The sequence below is a fragment of the Macaca mulatta genome, chromosome 15 (assembly GCF_049350105.2).
Source record: "Macaca mulatta isolate MMU2019108-1 chromosome 15, T2T-MMU8v2.0, whole genome shotgun sequence".
In the NCBI taxonomy this organism is placed as follows: Eukaryota; Metazoa; Chordata; class Mammalia; order Primates; family Cercopithecidae; genus Macaca; species Macaca mulatta.
The window spans coordinates 6,974,382-6,994,591 of NC_133420.1; the positions used below are offsets into that span (position 1 = coordinate 6,974,382).

The window sequence follows — 20,210 nt, forward strand, 5'->3', positions numbered from 1 at the left end:
AGGCGGAGGCGTGGGGGCGGGGCCGGGAGGCGGAGTGGGAGGCAGAGGAGTGGGGGCGGGGCCGGGAGGCGGAGTGGGAGGTAGAGGAGTGGCGTGGGCGTGGTGACAGTGTCTGGTTTGGTGAGGCCCAAAGGACCAGGTCAAGCCTTTATGTTGGGGGGTTGAGATAGGAGGATGGCCGGGCCGGAGTGGACAGAGCTCAGGCGCTGACCCGTCAAGGTCGGGGACATGCCCTTGCACTGAGTGCTGCTTCTGATTGACCACAGTCCCGGATACTGGGGGGTGACCAGCCCGCAGGTGACCAGCACTGCCCCTTCCCAAGACATTCAAGAGGTCCTGAACACAAACAGGCCAGCCCCAGCCTCTGGGCCAGCTCCCACCTTGTTCCTGGCCTCCCAAGGATCCACACCACTTGACCTCATTCATCTCCTGTGTCCAGGATTGGGGGGCCCAGGGCCTCAGGGCTGTGAGTGCCACCTGGGACTGGCGGGCCCCAGAGCCTTTGTGTGGGGGTAAGGGGGAGGATGCCGACCAGGGGTTGGTGAGGAAAGGGCAGAGGGGAGCTCTGTCTTCAGGCCTAGGTGGACCAGAGCATGACCAGCCCTGACGGGGGAAAGGCGGACATGGGGTCACAGTGGGTGGGGAGGGGGCAGGTGCCCTGGGGCAGGATGGAACGGCTTGGGAGCTGGATACGTCACTACAGGGAACCAGGAGTGCCTGGACCACCAGCCTCGACCTTGGGCACATATTTGGGGCCAGGTCATTTTCGCTTCTGGGATGAGGACGCAAAGCTAAGGGAAGCCTCAGCCGGGCCCCTTTAATTGTTGGTTCCGGGCCCGGACCTGACCCTTCCCAGGGCTTTACATTTAGTCAAAAAGCAAACCATGAGCTTTTGAAAGTCTGACGTTACTGGCAAACACGTGATTTTAATGTGGCCTTTCATTGCAAAGTGAAAAATTCCGAGTGGAATTCTATCTGACACACGGGAGAAGCTTGAAGGAGATCAGCCTCTTGAAACTCACAGGCTGGCAGGTGAGGGAAGGTGTCCCGGGCAGGGTGGGTTGGGCAAGACCTCATTCCAGAGACACTCCACCCACCTCCCTGAGCTGCCCAGGCACCCCCCGTGAGGAGTGGCACCCCCTCCTCTGCTGGACGGAAGTCACCAAAGACATGAGAGGTGGGCTGTGGCCGAGGTCCCTCTGGGGCTCCCAACAGCACTGAGACTCTAAGCCCGTCCAGGTGCCCAACCTGGGAAATGTGCGTCCCTCCAGAACTCTCAGGAGGCTGAGGCAGGAGGATTGCTTGAGCCCAGGAGGTCGAGGCTGTAGTGACCCGATATCCACCGCTGCATTCCAGCCTCCTGGGTGTCCCAATGACCCTGTCTCAAGTAAAAGTAACAATTAAGTAAAAAGACGTTGCGCGTCCCCCATGTTGGGGGCGCTCTCCTCACCATCCACCATCCAACATTCATCTATCCGTTCATCCATCCATTCATGCATCCACCCATCCACCCATCCGCCATCCATTCATCTACCCATCTATCAACCATCCATCATCATCAATCTACCATCTACCATTAATCTATCTATCCATCCATCCATCCATCTATTCATCTGCCCATCTGCCATCCACCATCCATTCATTAACCCGTCTATCCTCCACTCATTTATTCATCCATTTATTAGATTGAATAACATGAGATAGAAACTATTATGATTGTGTGGCTGAACTTGTGTTTTCCCTGACACCATTGACAGCACCAGGTCCCGTAACCACTGCTATTACCAAATGCTTTCCCTGATAACAAGTGAAGCTTCATCCTAAGGACATGTATACATGACAGTACAAACACCAGGATCTAGCTTTCCAGCAACAACTTCTGCCTCATCTCTTGGCCCCCTGGGATTCACTGTCTCTGACCTCAGGGTTCTCCCATGCCAAAGATGAAGAACCCCTGGGCCCAGAGCCTGAGGATGACTCTCAGAATTGAATGGGCCTTGTCCCTTCACGGGTAGGGAAGAGAGAGAACCTAGATAGGGGTGTTTTCCAGGGAAAAGGCAAAGAGAGGGAGCTCAGGTCCTCTGGCCTTGTGGATGCTGGTATGGCTGTAAGGTGATCAACACTCAGAGATGGAAGGGGTGTGGAGGTACAGGAGGGTGTGATGGCCCCTGGGAGGTTAGCGGCCAGGGACTGGGTGGCATTGAGGCATTTGCAGATGTTAAGCATAGTTCCAAGAGTACTGTGGATTTTCAAAGTTTATAAGGTGTTTAGAAATAATGTGTTTGATTTTTAATATTGGCTCTAATGTGGTAATCTTGCAAAATACAAATATATTATAGCAATACCTGACCTCACGTTTTTAGAGGGGCTTAAGATAGGCGAAGTTTTTTCCAAACAATGACTTTGACCTCTGAGGGAACTAAGGTTTGAGAAAGGCAGCACGATTTGCCCACCGTTTCACCATGAGTCAGGGATTGGGGGATGCTGGGAGGGATTCGTGGTCACTAGGTTCAGGGATTTGCTCTGGAGTGCTGAGTGTCCTGGACGAGATGGAGGAGGCAGCTGCACCAACTGCCCCTGAACTGCTCACTTTAAAACATTGATCTTATATGAATTTACATTCAATAAATTATTAAGAAAGAAATTCATCTGGTAAGATTTGAGAGGTGAAAGAACTATTTGCTGATGAACTGATGGAGAATTTTCCAGCAGGGAACAAAGACATCAGCCTTCAGGGGAAGCCTAAGGAACGCTGCCACTGCTGCTGAGGGCAGGTCAGGTTGCTGGACCAGCTCCCTGAGGACAATCAGAGGCATCTGGGGGCAGAGAAGGCGGGAGGACGCACCAAGCTGAGATGCAGGCAGGGCGGAGGCGGGAGGAGCTGACCTCTAAGAGAGGCTCGGTCATTGCTCTGGTGACTCCGGCCTCTCTCTCTGCCTGACCTCAGGCCTTCCAGCGTCTTCCGCTGTCACCCTGTCACATGCAGGCACAGTGAGAGGCACAGACGCCAGAGGCTGGACTTAGCGGTTGGCTCAAAAGGGAGCCCTGTTGACCTGAGCCCCGACTGTTCTCTGAGCCAGGGGTTCTTGGGTTCTTTCCTGGGACTGGGGGAACTCCTGAGCTTGAAGCATCTGTCCTATGACCCAGGGCTGACCCCAGCAGGAGGCCAGGGCTGCAGGTGATGCCAGGCTCACAATGGCACCCTTGTGTTTCCCAGGCCCGGGCACCGCCTTCCCCGCCCACTCCCAATTCTCCCGGGTGGCGGCACCATAGGTGTCAGCCCGACCCAGTCATTCCCTGAAGGGAGGGCTGCTGGGGGGTGTCCTGCCATCCCCAGGGTGGAGAGATGCAGGGCTACTGCCCTTGCGGGCCACAGACAAGTGGGCAGGTCCCAGCCCCCAGGGGCCACAGAGAAAGGCTCTGGTGTTCCCTAACCATGCTGACCTTCTCCCAGTGACAGGCAGGATTCCAGCCCACTACCAGATCTCAGAGAGGAAAAGGTGTTCCTCCAGGCCCTTTGACCATCCGGCCCCTGAATGAGACTCCATGGCTGGCCCCTTCTCAGCAGGAGCCTGGACACTCAGGGACACCTGCGGGGCCCGAGAGGCAGTGTCTGTCCACAGCCCACCAGGCTCTGTGGGAGGAAACGTGCGGATGGAGGCTGGCAGGCCAGGAAGGGGATGCAGGCAGCAGCCACACGGGCTGCTAAGAAATCGTTTTCTCCACATGTGTGTGTATAGGGGTGTGAGCATGCGTGTTGGAAAGGGTTGTACACACACACGATGGAACAGGATAGAACATTCAGAAATAGCCACACGGACAGGGCTCATGTATTAATGGAACCCATGGCTCAGTTCTATTGAGAAAGGACGATATTTTCACCCACTGGGTTTGGAACAGCTGCTGGTCCACAGGCAGACCGATGGTCCTTGACATGAGCGACAGGCCTGCCTCACACAAAGCCAGCTCCCAGGTCTCCATGTGATGCAAGTCTACAACACATTCAGAAGAAAACAAAGGAGAGACCGTCACGACCTGGGGTTAGGCAGATAATTCTCAGCTACAGCACCAGAAGGGTGACTCATTCAAGGAGAAGGAATGGGTTGGACGTCATCAACATTAAAGAGAAACACATTTCCGTTTATTATAAGCCACCCAGATGATGGCATTTGGTTATAGCAGCCTAAATGGAGCGAGTCTCCAAAGTAACATTTAAATAGGCCCTTATCTCCTTCAGCCAGAAAGTAGGCAGAGCGGAAAACCAGGAACCAATTGAAGAAGCGGCAGAATTTCGGAGAAGGCTAAATTTGTAGCCTGAGCACATCTCCTATGCCAGTTAGAACCCCGAGCTGGGACGAGTGAGGCCCTGCGGCTGGGGACTGGGGTATCCAGGTAGATGCTTTTGAGAACCTTGGAGCCACATCCCCCGGAACTCCCAGGGAAGGGGCCGCCACACCTGTTAGAATAGAACACCCCCAACACCCTTGAAGACCACACAGAGGTCAAAGCTTGGCGGGAAGATGCTTGCCCAAGTCGAGGTCACTGTGCCAATGGCCGACTGTGGCCAGCCTGTGGTGCTCCATCTGGGGGTACGCTGTCCCGTGCAGGGGGGCTCCCCTGAAGCAGCTGCAGGATGGGGCTGACACACACTACAGGACCCAGGAGCACACACCAACCTAATAAAAGCCATTCTTCAGTCTGGAGGGATGCGATCAGCATGGAAACAGGACACTCAGGATCAAACAGCATTCAGCGAGGAAGGTCTGTGGGTAAAGAGAAAACACCGTCTCCGTTCCTTTATCACACGTGGGACGGCTTCAGGCAAGCTCTGCAGTGCTGCGTCGCGGTGTCTCCAGCATATGTAGATGCGTCGCACATCAGCAATGACATGAGGGAAAGCACCTGTGCGGTCACAGGGTCTATGACATGAGGGAGAGTGGGGAGGACGCACCTGTGAGGTCACAAGGTCTGTGACATGAGGCAGAGCAGGGAAGATGCACCTGTGCCATCACAAGGTCTATGACATGAGGGAGAGCAGGGAGGACTCACTTGTGAGGTCACAAGGTCTGTGACATGAGGCAGAGCGGGGAGGACGTACCTGTGGGGTCACAAGGTCTTCATGTTTTAAGTAAAGGACACAGTGCTCGCTCCAAGTCCACTGTGAATTAAGGATGTCATTGTCGCCCCTAGAGCAGACACTTTTAAAATAATGCAGAGGGATAACGAAAAAGCTGACACATGAATTGGGATGAAATTGGGAAGAACGGAGCCGTTAGGGCTGATGGGCCGCCCTCTGACCTTCCGTAACATCTTCCAAGGGGCTCTCGGTCCTCTTTCTTCACCACTTTCTTCACAGCCCGCTGTCTTCCCCACCAGTCCTCCAGGGACATCTCCTCTCCCGATGGCCCCTCCGCACCAGACCCTGCGCCTCCCTAAGAGGTGGATTCCAGTCCAGAGCCTTCCAAACTCCCTTTCCGGCTCTTGCGCAGTCACGCTCTGGTCCACATGAGAGTTCTCCTTATCGCCACACGTAGCGAAGGGTTCTCTCTTCTGGGGTGTACCCAGGTGGGGTGTCTGTCTTCTTCTGTCACTGCTGCCCCATCATCCTCTCCTCTCTGCACAGTTGTCCAGACTGTCCCTGGGCCTGGGCTCTGGCACTGGCCCTGCGGGAGAGGGGGGTTCTGGCTTCCCCGTGGAGGTCGTGTGGGGCACGGGGCACTTTCTGAGCTACAGGTGCTCGCACGGGCTCCTTGCACTCATCTGCGTGGCGTCTGAAGACTGGTGCAGAGACTTACACACCTGAGATGGGTGTGCCGGCCAGCGTGGCCACGTCCGCCTGCTGCAGGTGACATCCGCTGTAGCCACGTCACCCCTGGAGCCTGGCAGACGGGAGGTGGAGCTGGGCATGGGTGGCATCTGCTATGAGTGAGAACCTCAGACACCTCATAAGAACCAAGATTCATCTTGAGATGCAGAAAGTGGAACCCAAATGGAATCGGGTTTCTTTTATTTTTTATCTTATTTTTTGAGACAGGGTCTTGCTCTGTCACCCAGGCTGGAATGCAGTGACATGATCATAGCTCATTGCAGCCTCGACCTCCTGGGCTCAAGCAATTCTCCCACCTCAGCCTCCCGAGTAGGGGGACTACAGGTGTGCACCACCAAGTCTGGCTAATTTTTTTTTCTTTTGGTAGAGATGGGGTCTCACTATGTTGCCCAGGCTGGTCTCCAACTCCTGGCTTCAAGTGATTCTCTCACCTCGGCCTCCCAAAGTGCTGGGAACACAGGCATGAACCACCATGCCTGGCCAGAATCGAGTTTTTTTTAAATGCAGTCTTGACCTATCACGGAGGCCCTGGTTAGGAGCCGGCCCCTTCCTGAGCAGCTGATTGGTCCACACAGCCACCCCGCCCTATTCAGATGGGCTCACTCGGGGGCCACTCCCCACCAGCCCTCATTGCCCCAAGGCCAGGTACCAGACAATCAGGGACAGCCCCTATGCCCTGCAGCAGAGAAATGACTCATGTTAGCTGGCCACAGGCAGCCGGGTCACCCGCTACCTTTTCCGCTCCCTCCCCTGAGCTCCGCGGGCTGTTGTCCTGTCCCGGGCGCAAGCCACCCCGTGTGGTGCTGCCCGGCAGCCGCCCTCTCCTGGGGAGAAGCAGGTCACTAAGAGTCTGCCTCTCCTCGCTCCCAGCCCACTGCGAGGTTGCGCCATCGAAAGAAACTTTAAATCCTAACCGCCAGGGTCAGGAAAGGCGCCTGCGCAAGGTGGGACCTCTGGTGGCTGCCCCCAAGCTGGGAACTTCCCGTCCCAAACCTACCCGGGCACAGAGAGGGACAGCGTGGAGCCAGGCCCTGGCGGCAATGCTGGTGTGGTTCCCCGGAGGACAGGAATGGCTTCCCCGGTGAGCTCAAGCCTGAGCCACACCCTGCCTTGAGCTGCTGTCCCCTCTCCCCACGTCCAGCCTCACGGACTCAGCGTCAGTGCTGAGGGTCCTGGTGGCCCTGCCCAGTCCCCCTCTGGGGTGGCAGCTACGCTTGGTCCCAGGCCTTCTGGTCTTACTTGTGCAGGACGGAGGAGCAGAGCCCTGCCCCCACCCACCCCTAGAGCCTGAGCTCTGTGGGCGGCTGACCTGCAGGAAGCACCCCCGAACCTTCAGGCCGAGTCGCCAGCACACACCCCCCTGCCAGGCCCTTCCAGGCCCCTCGCACTGTTGGCCTGTGGCACCCACCATGGAGAACTGGGCCTAGGCTGGTCCCCTGGCCTTCCTCCCGCTTCCCACCCCCTCCCTGCACCCAAAGGAGCACCCAGCCAGCACCTCCCACCCCGAGGAACCCCACAGACAGGCGGAGTCACTGGGAACTGCTGAAGCTCTTTATGGAGAACCAGGAGAGGGGGCGCAGGGCCAGGGGAAGGTGGGGGGTGGTAGGAAGGGGTGCAGCTGGCCGGGTTCTGCAGGGGTGGGGAGCTTTTCCATGTCCCTGTGAACGACGGAGGTGCTAGGTGGTGCTGTCCTTGGGCTGCTGAGGAGCCAAGGTGCCCCTGCCCTAGAAACAAGGGGGAGGGTGAGTGAGGCCATGACAGGGAGGGTGGGACGGGGATGCGACGTGGGGGCACATGAGGGCTCTCGTGTGCGGCCGTGTGGGGGCACATGTGGGCACTCAGGGGCATGGTGTGGGGGTACATGCGGGCTCTCGGGGACTACGGTGGGGGCACACACTGGGCTCTTGAGGGCTATGGTGGAAGGTACATGCGGGCTCTTGGAGGCGATGGTGTGGGGGGCACGTGCTGGATCTCAGGGGCACACACGGACTCTTGGGGGCTGCAGGTGGAGGCTCCAGCCTCCAGATTGGAGCAGATGGAGCAGGGACCACCCCCGCAGGCTGCTGACAGAACTCCCTGCTGAGTGCAGAGGCATCAGGGTGACTGCAGGCCAAGGGGAGGGTGCGGGAAGGACAGCGATGCTGTCTGGGATTCTGGCTCTGCCCATGCCTTGGGTGAGTCTCCGAACTCTGGTCCCCTCGTGCAGCCAGCAAGGGGTCCATCTGATACAGCGAGCACAGGCACGCCCGTCACTTTGCTGAATCTTTGAGCAACTCATCAGGTAAGCAAGGTCACAAGGACGGCTGAGGGTGACGGGTGCTGAGGAGGAACCTGAATCTCCTGCCTGCTCCCGCCCACGGGGCGGGGGGGTAGACACCGTCTCCACCAGCAGCCAGCAAAGGTGGGCTCAGCGCTGTGGGCTTCTCAGCTTCCCAGGAGTCACTCCCAGGGCAAGAGCGGAGGCTGGTGCCCGAGTGCAGGCAGCTCAGGAGAAGATCTCCCACCTGCCTGGCCTAGGTGGGGCGTCTCCCACCCAGGTAAGAGTGTGGTGGGTGGGAGAGACCCCAGGGCCTCTCGAAGTGCCACTGAGTCTCAAATGTCCTCTAAAGCTGTTCACTCACCCTAATCGCTCCCTGGAGAGCAGGTTTCTGCAGGAAAAGGAAGCACAGGCGAGTCAGGAGACCCCAGGAATGCAGTCAGGACTGGGGCCCCTCATCAGCCACCAGCTCCACCACCCCAGGAAGGACAAAGCCAGAATCAGACGCAGCACAGTTACACGCCCATGCAACGCAGCTCTGCTGACGTCCCCACGCAGGGACACGGGGGGCTCTGCAGGGCCGTGCCTCCTACCGCTCTGCCTGGGGATGAGGATGCTCTCTGAGCTGAGTCCGCGGGCTCCCACGGCCTTCTCAAAGTCCTCCAAGGCTTCCAGGTTGTTCTCGGGGTCTCTGCCTGTGGGTGCAAGGGCAAGATGTGGGTGGTTGAGGCAAAACTGGGCAGTCGCCGGCACCCCGTCACAGCCTGGAGGCCTGAGCTGGGCTGGGGAGGGGGACCTTGCCCACCACAGGGGCACTTGAACCCAGAGGCCCTTGGGCTGGCAAAGTGGGACCAGGGTGCCATGCACGGCTGAGAAGGCTCCCGAGGCAGCAGAACTGGGAGAACGGGAAGGGGTCTCCGTCCATCCCCAGGCATCTCCCGGAGTGAGGATGAACGGCAGGACAGGCCCGCCCTGGAGGAAGCGCCTCTCCCCTCGGGGTCACTAGGGCACTGCCTGTCCCATTCCTCTGTCATTCGCACACCCCTGGATCCAGGGAGAACTCAGGAGCCTTCACGGGCCTCGTCCTCAGACAGGGATGGCACTGACACGTCACTGTCTGTGGGAGCCACCGCATCCGGAATTCAACCCTGGGAGCTGGAACATTCTTTCCACACAGACTCCTGCTCACATCCCCGTTCCTCTCCCCTGCTGGACACCCCGCAGGAACGTGTTCAAGGATGATGCTGCAGGGAGCTGCCCCGGGGGAGGTCCTGGCCTGCCCTGGAACACGTGTGACCTGAGCCCCTGTGCCAACAGCCGCGGCTCCTTCCTGCCTTCCCTGCAGAGACCTAGGCCGGGGCATCCGAAATCCTGAACTCCAGGGGTGGGAATTGGGGCCTTTATCAGGAAAACTCATCCTAAGGAAACTGCAGTGGGTTCCTGGGTCCCAGTGGCTTCTCCCGTGGGGAAGAGGGTGCAGGAGGCCGCGGGAGGAGGGAGGGCGGGTGGAGGCTTGGGTTGCAGGGTGGGGGTGCGGGACTCACCCACGAGCTTCACCCCTCGGATCGGCTTCCCGTGCAGCTCGCCCTCACAGTAGAAGATGTAGTGGTCCTTCACGTGTGACCTGATGATGTATGTCACGTGCTTGCCCCCGTCTGCAGAAGGACAGCAGCACAGTCCTGAATTAGCCACCGGGGCCTTCAGAGAGGATCCCGGGACAGCCTGTGGCACCAGGCCCAGCAAGCCCCGCAGCTCCTGCACCCTCCCAGCCTCCCAGAGCTCTCCGACCCAGGGTCCCCACCAGGCCTGAGCCCCAGGCCATGGGACCCCCACTTCCCAGGAACCTGATGCACCCGAGAGGCGGCCACATCCCAAACCAGTGAGTCACCAGGGGTTCCTCTGGGTATGAGGTCTGCGGAGGTGGGAGTTGGGGTGCAGTACCCCGCAGCCAGATACGACTCTGCTCCTGGCCCTGAGCCACAGCCGGGCTACAGGGAAAGCTCTGAGGGTCCGCCCCGGAATAAACCCGTCACACCTGGTGTTTGGGGTCAGGTGTTCAAGTCTCTAACGCAAATTGACCAATGGGAGAGGAGAGTGGGCTTTTAGTGGAGTCAGGGGCAGCAGGCCAAAAGGCCACCCCAAAAAGGCACTGGCTGCCCCCCCAGTTCCAGCGTGTGTTCGAGTTCAGGCTCTGGCTCAGGCTCCAGGACTCACAGGCCTTGTATTTTCCTGGCTCGTCAGTTTTCTCCAGGACGACCTTCACCTCCTGGCACTGGCCACTTATCCTGGAAAACAGAAGCCCCCTGGCAAAGTGGCCCTGGCCTGTGCCTCCCCTGGCCCTGGAGCAGCCACGCTGCAATGCCCTGCAAAGGTGGCCCCGAGTCTGCCACAGGCCCATAGAGGAGGGTGCTTCTCTGCATCTCAGACCCAATCACCAGCGGCCCCTTTGGGTCACACGTGGCAGTTCCCGGGGTCTCCCGAGGTGGCCAGGAGCTCTGCACCACTCCTCCTGGTGGCTGCCTTCCCAACCCCTCCACCCCCAACACATTTCCTGCCAGAGGGACCCGGGCTGCCTGGTTTGTAGGCAGTGTCTGCGGCGTGGGCCTGAGCCTCATCCCGCCAGCTGCGTTCTTCCTTTTGGAGACATTCAGGGACAAGCCCCACATCCATCATCATCTGGCCCAGAGAGGGAAAGGTTCAGTTAGGGGCTTTTGGAAAAAAAAAAATCAGGGTCATTGCCAGGGTCAGTGACTTCCTAAGGGTCAGCCCCCAGGACCGGAGCACAGGCACTGCATGCCACTCAGGAGGGAACCACTCAGGAGGGAGCCACGCAGGAGGGAGCCATGCAGGAGGGAGCCACTCAGGAGGAAGCCACTCAGGAGGGAGCCAGTCAGGAGGGAGCCACGGGGGAGGAAGCCACGTGGGAGAGAGTCACTCGGGAGGGAGCCACTCAGGAGGGAGCCACGCAGGAGGGAGCCACTCAGGAGGGAGCCACGCAGGAGGGAGCCACTCAGGAGGGAGCCAGTCAGGAGGGAGCCACGCGGGAGGAAGCCACGCGGGAGAGAGTCACTCAGGAGGGAGCCACGCAGGAGGGAGCCACGCGGGAGGGAGCCACTCAGGAGGAAGCCACTCAGGAGGGAGCCTCTTAGGAGGGAGCCACAGGGGTTAAACCACACAGTTGTGCAGGTGGGAGCCACGTGGGTGAATCACACAGGTGAGAAGTCAAAGATGTGAGCCATGTGGGTGGAAGCAGCACAGGTGAGAGCCGCACAGGTGAGCTCTATGCAGGGACTTCAAGGGAGTCTTCTCCATGGCGTCCTCTGCCCCCTCTTGGTCATTCTGCAAGCCCCATCCCTGCCTTCATCTCTGGGGTCTGAGTCCACGGCTGCCTGACAGGTTGCTTGCTGGGGCTGGGAGAGGCTGTGCCACTCCTCCCACAGAAATGTACTGCCAGGACTGTGAGTCGAGTCTACGGGCCCTGCCTGCTGTCTCTGACTCTGGTCAAGGGTAAACACCTTTTCCCAAAGAGACCTGCACGTCACCAGACATTCCCTAGTCAGAGGAGGAGGTGGGTGGTACCACTGGTAGCCCACAAGGTCTGATCTGGGGCCTCTGTCCCCTCAGGCCCCCTCCAGCCAAGGCACCTCAGTGGCACAGTTTGCCCTCAAACATTGCAGGAGGGGCTGAGAGGGGCCTCCCAGCAGGTCTGCCCACCTCCTCAGCACCAGAGCCCTCCTGGGTGGGGAAAGGGAAGGCCCCAGACCAGGTTGCAGGCTGCCCGGCGGCTGGCAGACACTCACAGCATGGTGGCCTTGGCTTCCAGGTTGCCCCCTTCCAGGATCGTGAAAGTCATGGGTGTCACCGATTCCAGATTCATCTCAGGGAGCTCCCTGTCCACTGTCATGGCCTTCAGGTACCACGTCCCTGACACCTGGAGAAAGTTCCTGTCTATCAGGCTCAGGCCGACCGCTCCAGAGCCTCCCCTACTCTTCCCTGGCCTGCAGCCCCCAGACTCTACCGCACCCCGAGGGCTGGAGACGGGGAGCATTCCCCAATCTAACCCACCCAGGAAACACCCAGCACCCTCCCCAGGCCCACCCGAAGGTGGCTCCAGCCCCTACAAGTCAGCCAGGACCACAGGAGCCCTCACCCCCAGGGGAGAAGTGAAGTCAGCCAGACCCCCACCCTCCCAGTCCTGCCACCTCTGTGCCCCTGCACTCCCTCCCCCGCCAGCCCAGACCCCTGCTGCCCCATCTCATCATTCCCTCGGGGCAGGACTTTAATGCCCAACCCAAAAATGAGGGTCTCCTTGGATGGGGGAGGTAGGGGGTCTCCATCCAGTCTCAACCTCGCCCCATGTCCCCTCCAGCCCACCCTTCCCATCCGGGCCTCACATCCTGAATCTCGTCATCTGAGGCCAGGAGGTGGTGGGCCTGCAGGGCAGCAATGAGGCTGAGGCTGACGGCCAGGAGCAGGGCCTTCATCTCTGGGGTCTGAGTCCACGGCCGCCTGACAGGTCGTTTGCTGAGGCTGAGAGAGGCTGTGTCACTCCTCCCACAGCCGCCCTATATACCACTGGACTCAGGGTCCCTTGGGGACCTGGCACAGGTGACTAACCAATCCCTTCCTGGATGTAAACCACGGCCAGTTCTGCAATGGAGCAGATAACGTGCCATTGTTGTTGGAGGCTGTTGAATAACAGCTTGTTAATCCCAGAGGATCATCCGGACAGGACCAGGTCCAGAGGAGCGGGTTTGCAGATTTCACCTGGAAGGAAACTGAAGGGAGTGAAGGGCGTGCAGGCCTCCGTGGGGGCACATGTATGGCAGTAACAGGCACCCTCCAGCCATCCCACACGCGCTGACGTGCACACTGCCAAAGGGATTGCGGATTGGAGTCTGAGGCCCATGGGCTTGGGTCTCGGCTGAACTTCCTGCATCTCTAGGCAGGTTACTTGGCCTCAGATTCATCGTGGAAAAAGTGGGACCCTCCTGTGTGAACACGGTACCGTGTGCATTTAAAGAGCGTGTCCACACTGCTGAGCATGGTGTGCAATAAGGAACCGCTCTGCCCCCCACACACAGCAGCAATAGGTCAGACAGACAAGACCAAGGCAGGTGTGTGTGTGTGTGTATGTGTGCATGTGTGCACATATATACATGCACACACACACACTCACTCACTCACATGAAACCAGGAATGGAGGAGAAGCACAGGCTGGTGATGGGGCAGAGGCAGGGGCCTGTCAGCTCCAAGTCCCAAGGCAGGCAGAGAGGGCCTGGGTCCAGCTCCTGGCAGTGATGGGAGCAGCTTCCCTGACTCCAGAAAGGAGGCTGAGAAACCCTTCCTGACACATCCCAGGGCTGTTACTTCTTATAACTTAGTGGAGCACTGTGGGCATAGGAAGGCAAGAGGACATTGACACAGCCTTGAGAGCAGAAGCTGAGACAAGCCATCGTTGGAAGGGGTGACTTTATCTGTGACATCCTCCGCATCACTGCAGAGCAGAAGCCTGGGACCCAGGGCAGAGGCTACGAAACACTGCTAGACAGAGGACAATGACAACGAGATAGTGGAGAAAGGCAGAAATGCAGAGACATAATATCCTCACCTTGAACTGAGCAAGGCCAGGTTTCCAAATTACCCAAGGAAACCCACACTAACAAGGCAGGCTAAAAATGAGCAATTGGTACAGGAACTTACACCAGCCAAGGAAAGTCTGACACACACGTTAAGACTGCAGGAGTATGATCAAGATGCCTAGAGATTTAAAAAATATAAAGTGTAAAATTAGAACTGGCCAGAATATAAGAAACAAGGAGAGACGAAATAGAAATAATTACAAATCTTGAAGATGAATAATAAAGTGAATAAAAAACTCAATAGACAGGTTAAATTCCAGACTTGACATAATAGAAAAGAGACTTAGTGTCATGGAAGATAGTACTAACAATATCAACGAAGACAGAAACATTTGAAGGAGAAATTGAGGTGTTACAGATAGATTCAGTCTCCAGCCTGGAGCTAGGAATAAAATGAGTGGAGGAAACCAATCAGAGTGCAGCAGCTCTGAAAACACAACACACACACAGACACACACACACATATACACACATACACACACATGCATACACACATACACGTACACACACGTACACACACACACATATGCATGCACATGCACTCCCACACATGCACACACATGTATGTGCGCACATACAAATGCACACCCACACCCACACATATGCACACATACATGCACACACGTGCAGGCATAAACATGTGCACACACCATGCATACATGCATGCACACATGCACACATGCACACATACACACATGACCACACATGCACAAAGTTAACACACATGGAGAATAGATCAAGAGGCTTCAATATAAACAGAATAGGAGTTCTGAAAGAAAAACATTTTCTAAAAAGGCAACAAAGCAATGTAATAGCTCACATTTCTTCAGAATTGAAAAGACATGAGGTCCCAGATCTAAATTACAAACCAAGAGAAATCCACTCCTAGAATATTACAGTGAAGTGCAGATCATCCAGGAGAGGAGAAAAAAGTCAAAATGACCAGAAAGAAGAGCCACAGTACCTACCAAAAACGCAGATGTCAGCTGACAGCAGACTTCTCAATAGCAACGCTACCTTCCAGAGGACAGTGGAGTAACGTCTTTAACAGACCCAGGGGAAATCACATTTACCTTTGAATATTATTCTCAGCACAACTTTCATAAAATATTGAAGGCAAAATAAGGACATCTTGGACATTAAAAAGCAACTGAGGCCCAGCGTGGTGGCTCATGCCTGTAATACCAACACTTTGGGAGTCCAAGGTGAGGTCAGGAGTTCGAGACCAGGCTGACCAACGTGGTAAAACTCCATCTTGACTAAAAATACAAAATCAGCTGGGCATGGGGGCATGCGCCCATAATCCCAGCTACTCAGGAGGCTAAGGCAGGAGAATCACTTGACCCTGGGAGGCGGAGGTTACAGTGAGCCGAGATCATGCCATTGTGCTCCAGCCTGGGCAACAGAGCAAGACTCCATCTTGAAAAAAATAATAATAAAAATTAAACAACAACAACAACAGCAACTGAGAGTGTCTACCACTCACTGGCTTCCATCAAAGGAAGTTTGAAAGGGAGAATTTTAGCAAGTCTATAGCAGACCAAGGTCAGGGGGCTAAATGATGCCAGCAAAGAAAACTAGCTGCTGGCTGTACAAACACGAATGGTGCAGACTTTGATGGGGGGAGGAAGGTTCTGTTTTACTGGATATTTAAAGAGAGCTAAATGCACACACAACACACTTGTGCCCACATGCATGGGTTCATACGAACCAAAAGATGCATGTTAAGCACAGGAGAATAGTGATGTATGGAGAGAGGGAAGTGGAAAGGGGTGGGCAGGGACAATAAATTTTCAAAATACATAAAGAAGCTTGTTAGACAAAAGCATGATTTATTTTTTCTCAGTATAGATGAAAAGGGGGCCAACATGAAAACAAAAGCACAATCACAAGAAGATGACTATTCATGAATCTGAATCTGAAGGCATACTGCATCAAAACGCAAGAAGCCAAAACAGACTGAAGAACAAAGGGGTCAAATCCAGTCAGAACGGGAGACGCCAGCACTTCTCCATTAGAAACAGAGGCCGAGGGTTTTAAAAGTTCACACCAATGTCGAAGATTTGGAACCAAAATTGGAAAGTATACAAAGACACTGCCTCAACAGCCAAACAATTATATTGTTATAATTGTTACAGTGAACAATTCTTAATTCTTCTTAAGGACACATAGAATAGTTTTGTTTTGTTTTGTTTGTTTTTGTTTTTGTTTTTTTGAGACGGAGTCTCTCTCTGTCGCCCAGGCTGGAGTGCAGTGGCTGGATCTCAGCTCGCCGCAAGCTCCGCCTCCTGGGTTTATGCCATTCTCCTGCCTCAGCCTCCTGAGTAGCTGGGACTACAGGCGCCCGCCACCTCGCCTGGCTAGCTTTTTTTTTTTTTTGTATTTTTTAGAGACGGGGTTTCACCGTGTTAGCCAGGATGGTCTCGATCTCCTGACCTCATGATCCGCCCGTCTCGGCCTCCCAAAGTGCTGGGATTACAGGCTTGAGCCACCGAGAATAGTTTTAAAGTAGGCCACATACCAGGCAACATGGGGAATTTCACAGAACCAACACAGTAGAGCCTGCCCTTTGTAGCTACAAGGCAATAAACTAGAATCAACAACGAACAGAGTGTTACATAAAGAGAAATATAAACTTCAAGTCTACAGCCTTAAACGCATCTATTATACAATAAAGACGCCAGGACAGAATTTCTCTCTGCGTGAAAAGTTCTCGGTCATGAACACGCACGAATGCCCCAGCCAGCTCTGTGCTCCTTTGGTGGCCACCTCGCAAAGGAGAATTATCGGAGCCGCTGCTTACGGGGCAGACACCTGTGGCAGCATCACCACACACACATCCATGACGGTGGCCACATGTGTCATGCAGCCCCCAACCAATGATGAGAAACGAATCTGAACCTCACATCAAAGGGAAGGCTGAGTTATCTTTCTATTCTATTTATAGGAAATCTTTTTTTTTTTTTTTTTTGAGTCAGAGTCTCACTCTGTCGCCCAGGCTGGAGTGCAGTGGTGCGATCTCGGCTCACTGCAAGCTCCGCCTCCCAAGTTCACGCCATTGTCCTGCCTCAACCTCCTGAGTAGCTGGGACTACAGGCGCCCGCCACCATGCCCGGCTAATTTTTTTGTATTTTTAGTAGAGACGGGGTTGCACTGTGTTAGCCAGGATGGTCTCGATCTCCTGACCTCGTGATCCACCTGCCTCGGCCTCCCAAAGTGCTGGGATTACAGGCGTGAGCCACTGCGCCCAGCCAGGAAATCATTTTCATAGGAAGCAATAATCAAGGGGTAGCAGCCAAGAGATACAGAAAAAATAAGTTTGATAGAGGGATGCCAGGGAGTCACTAATCAAATCTTGTTTGTTTCTTCCATTTGATGACGTTTATTGCACCTATCAGCTTTTTCATGTGTGAGCTTTGTGACTTTTTATCACTTCAAATAAATATTTTATTTTCCTATCTAATTTGGATTCATATTGCTATTATTATTTAAAGTAATCCCTAAATTTTACATATATTTTAAGCCCCACAAAATCCATCTACTCCTGGCTATATCTGTGAGTTTAATTTCCTTTTAAAATAATCTGAATATGGCTGGGTGCGGTGGCTCAAGCCTGTAATCCCAGCACTTTGGGAGGCCGAGACGGGTGGATCACGAGGTCAGGAGATCGAGACCATCCTGGCTAACACGGTGAAACTCCATCTCTACGAAAAATAATAATAATAATGATAATAATAATAATAATAATCTGAATATATACCAAGGAGATTTTCTAATGCCAGGCATGGGCGATGGGTGTTTTTATTCTCGGCTTGTTTCTGGGCGCTGAAATAGTCAGGATTAGGACAGCGCACCACGGAGAAAGTGCCCGATGTGCTGGTACCTGCAAATCATGAGAAAGGGAGGTAGCGTGAATTGCACGTTCTTTTATTTGGATTCTTGCTACTCCCACGTTACTGTCAATATTTTTTCCTGGAGTTTGAAAAGCAAATGCCCCAAGGCAAGCACACAGGGTGCAGGGGTTTTGGCGTCCCAAGGGTGGGGCTGTGGGCAGGGCCTGGACCCCCGCACCGCGGCTCCTCCTCTGTCCCTGGGCTCTGTCCTCCTCAGTGGCCTGCAGGGCGTCTATCCACTGCTGGGCCACTGACTAGGCTACGGAGAGACGGTGACGGTCAGGCTGATCGGATCCCCTGGGCTAGAGGAACACGGGAGCCTTTCAGCCACCCCGTTGACCACCCATGAGACAAAGGCAGAGTGGCCGCCTGGTCACGGAGGATGAGCAGCCCCTCGCCCCATCTCCTGGAGGCTGGCACTCAAACCAGTAAAACCAGGGAATCCTGGGATTCTTCCTGCCCAGACACAACGCCCTCGTGGGGTCGCTTCCTGACACGCGTTTAAAGGACGCACACACGTTATAAATCTTAGAAAGTTGGAAGAGGGGAGAAAATCACTTCCAATCCCACCTCCCCAGTGACTCACTCGCAAGTTGGAACCGTTTCCTTCCTGTCTTTTTTCTAACAGAGCGTCTTGCGTGGATGCGGTGACAGATGTGTCACATGTAGCAGGATGAGCCACAGACAAAACTCCTCAGACACCGGATTAAAGAAGGAAGAGGCTTTTTATTCGGCCGGGAGTGTCGGCAGACTTGCGTCTAAAGAGCCGAGCTCCCTGAAAAAGAAATTCTTGGCCTTTTTAAAGGCTTATAACTTTAAGGGGTCCATGTGAAAGGGTCGTGATAAATCGAGCAAGCGTGGGAAACGTGACTGGGGGCTACATGCATCAGTTAACAGAACAAAAAGTTTTGCAATGCTTTTTTTTCATACAGTGTCTGGAATTTACAGATGATGCAAGTAGTTTAGGCCAGGGGTTGATGTTATTATTATTACTTTTTTTAACTCCTAGGGCTGGGTGGTGGTGCCAAGGTTGTCTGGCTATTTATCTTACTTTTGTTTCTTTCTCTCTTTCCTCCTGCCTTGTGAACTAGGCAAGGTGGGCGGGGGAGGAGGGCAGCAGGAGTAGTAGTGGTCTCCTTCCTTACACCCACCTGGGACCGAAGGAAGCCACAGGAAGGACATCCAAGGGCCTTGTGGCATCTCCCCTGCACCCTGCACTTCCCCGGGACCAAAACCAAGGGCAAGGCCAGCCGTGATGGGCAGCAGCCCCTCTGCTGGACATGCCGCCTCCTGCCCCAAGGCCGAGGCTCCAAACTCTGCCCCCCACTGAGCATCCGATTTCCTGAGTCCCCCTCCAAGGGCTCCGGGATTTGACCTCGAAGTTCCCGCCTGCCTGAGTCTGTGTGTTTTAGGCCTGCGTGTCCTTCCCTGTCCGTGCCCTGCATCCACCTGGCCGCTGCCATCCTTCAAAACCCAGCCCAGTCCCGCCTCCTCCGGGAAGAAGGGGCCCTGCCCGTGTGGCCTCCAGGGTGTCTTGGGCCAAGGCAGCCGCAGCAGTCCCTGCACGTCCCCGTCCCAGGTGGGTGCCTGTCCTGAAGGAGCCCAGTCATCCCGACAGGCCTCGGCCCTCTCTGGCCACCCGGGCTCCCTTGCCCTTCCGGGCTGGGCTCAGCAGAGGCTCTTGGGACTCAGCAGAGGCCCTTGGGGCTCAACTGGGCTGAGCGGAGTCGCGGGTGGTGGAAGAGAGGGGCACTTGGCCATGGGGGCCCGGGGCGTGGCAGGGGGCCCAGGACGCATTCGTGGAGGGGCTCCTTCCCGGGAAAGGTCGTGCTGTGTTTGTGTTCCGGCTCTTTCTTCTGCCTGAGTTCCTCCGAGGCCCTGGCTTATCTGAACACAGGACCCTGTGTGCCACAGCATGCACCATGTCACGGTGAATGTCACACAAACAGGAACGTGCCTGGAGGCCGCCTGGACCTGTCCTCCTGCCCATCAGCTGCCAAGGTGATGCTGTGGACACGGCTGTCCCTACCTGCTTCCCCACTCATGGAGCTCCTCACGGGCTCAACACCCCCCTTCCAGAAGGCTGGTCCCTGGAGGGGAGTGGCAGGCAGTGTGGCCAGCATGGGGTCCATGAGCCGGAGGTGGAAGAGGCCCCGTGACACGGGGAACACACTAAGCTCCTAGCCCAGCTCTTCTCCTGGAGGACCGGACGCCCTTGCTCGGCAGCTGGAGAAGGAGAGCGCAGGGGGCTTGAGGCCAGCACAGGAACTGCCCCCTCAAATCTTACTCTGGGATCGGCACTTTCCTGGAAGACCCCAGGAATAAGGAGAAGGAAGAGCAGCTGGGTAGGGAGGGAGGGAGTCCCAAGCCAGGTGCCATAGAGAGGGGGCGGCATTACTCTGTCCAAGTCATTTCCTGGGAAACTGAGGCCCAGCCAGGCAGAATCAGGTCTCCTGGCCCCAGATACCACCTGCCACTCAGGCAGCTGCCACCTAGGACGCTAGAGATGTCTGAGGTGGGGCCTTCAGATCACGAGCCACGTGGAGGGAGGCCACGTTCCCCGTCCTCCCACCTGCACACACACCCTCCCC

The 20,210-nt window shown here is 55.7% G+C and overlaps 2 protein-coding genes across 2 annotated transcripts in view; one reads left to right on the forward strand and one right to left on the reverse strand.

Annotated features, from left to right (window-relative positions):
* Positions 1–20,210, forward strand: part of PIERCE1 (piercer of microtubule wall 1) — a 266,631-nt gene that overhangs the window by 226,576 nt on the left and 19,845 nt on the right. The gene's annotated exons all lie outside the window — the stretch shown is intronic.
* On the reverse strand, positions 7,365–12,598 carry LCN1 (lipocalin 1). Its single transcript, NM_001194073.3, is given in 7 exon segments — positions 7,365–7,551; positions 8,449–8,475; positions 8,678–8,779; positions 9,629–9,739; positions 10,299–10,369; positions 11,885–12,015; positions 12,479–12,598. Coding segments are annotated over 6 exon segments (531 nt in total). The 5' UTR covers positions 12,569–12,598; the 3' UTR covers positions 7,365–7,551; position 8,449.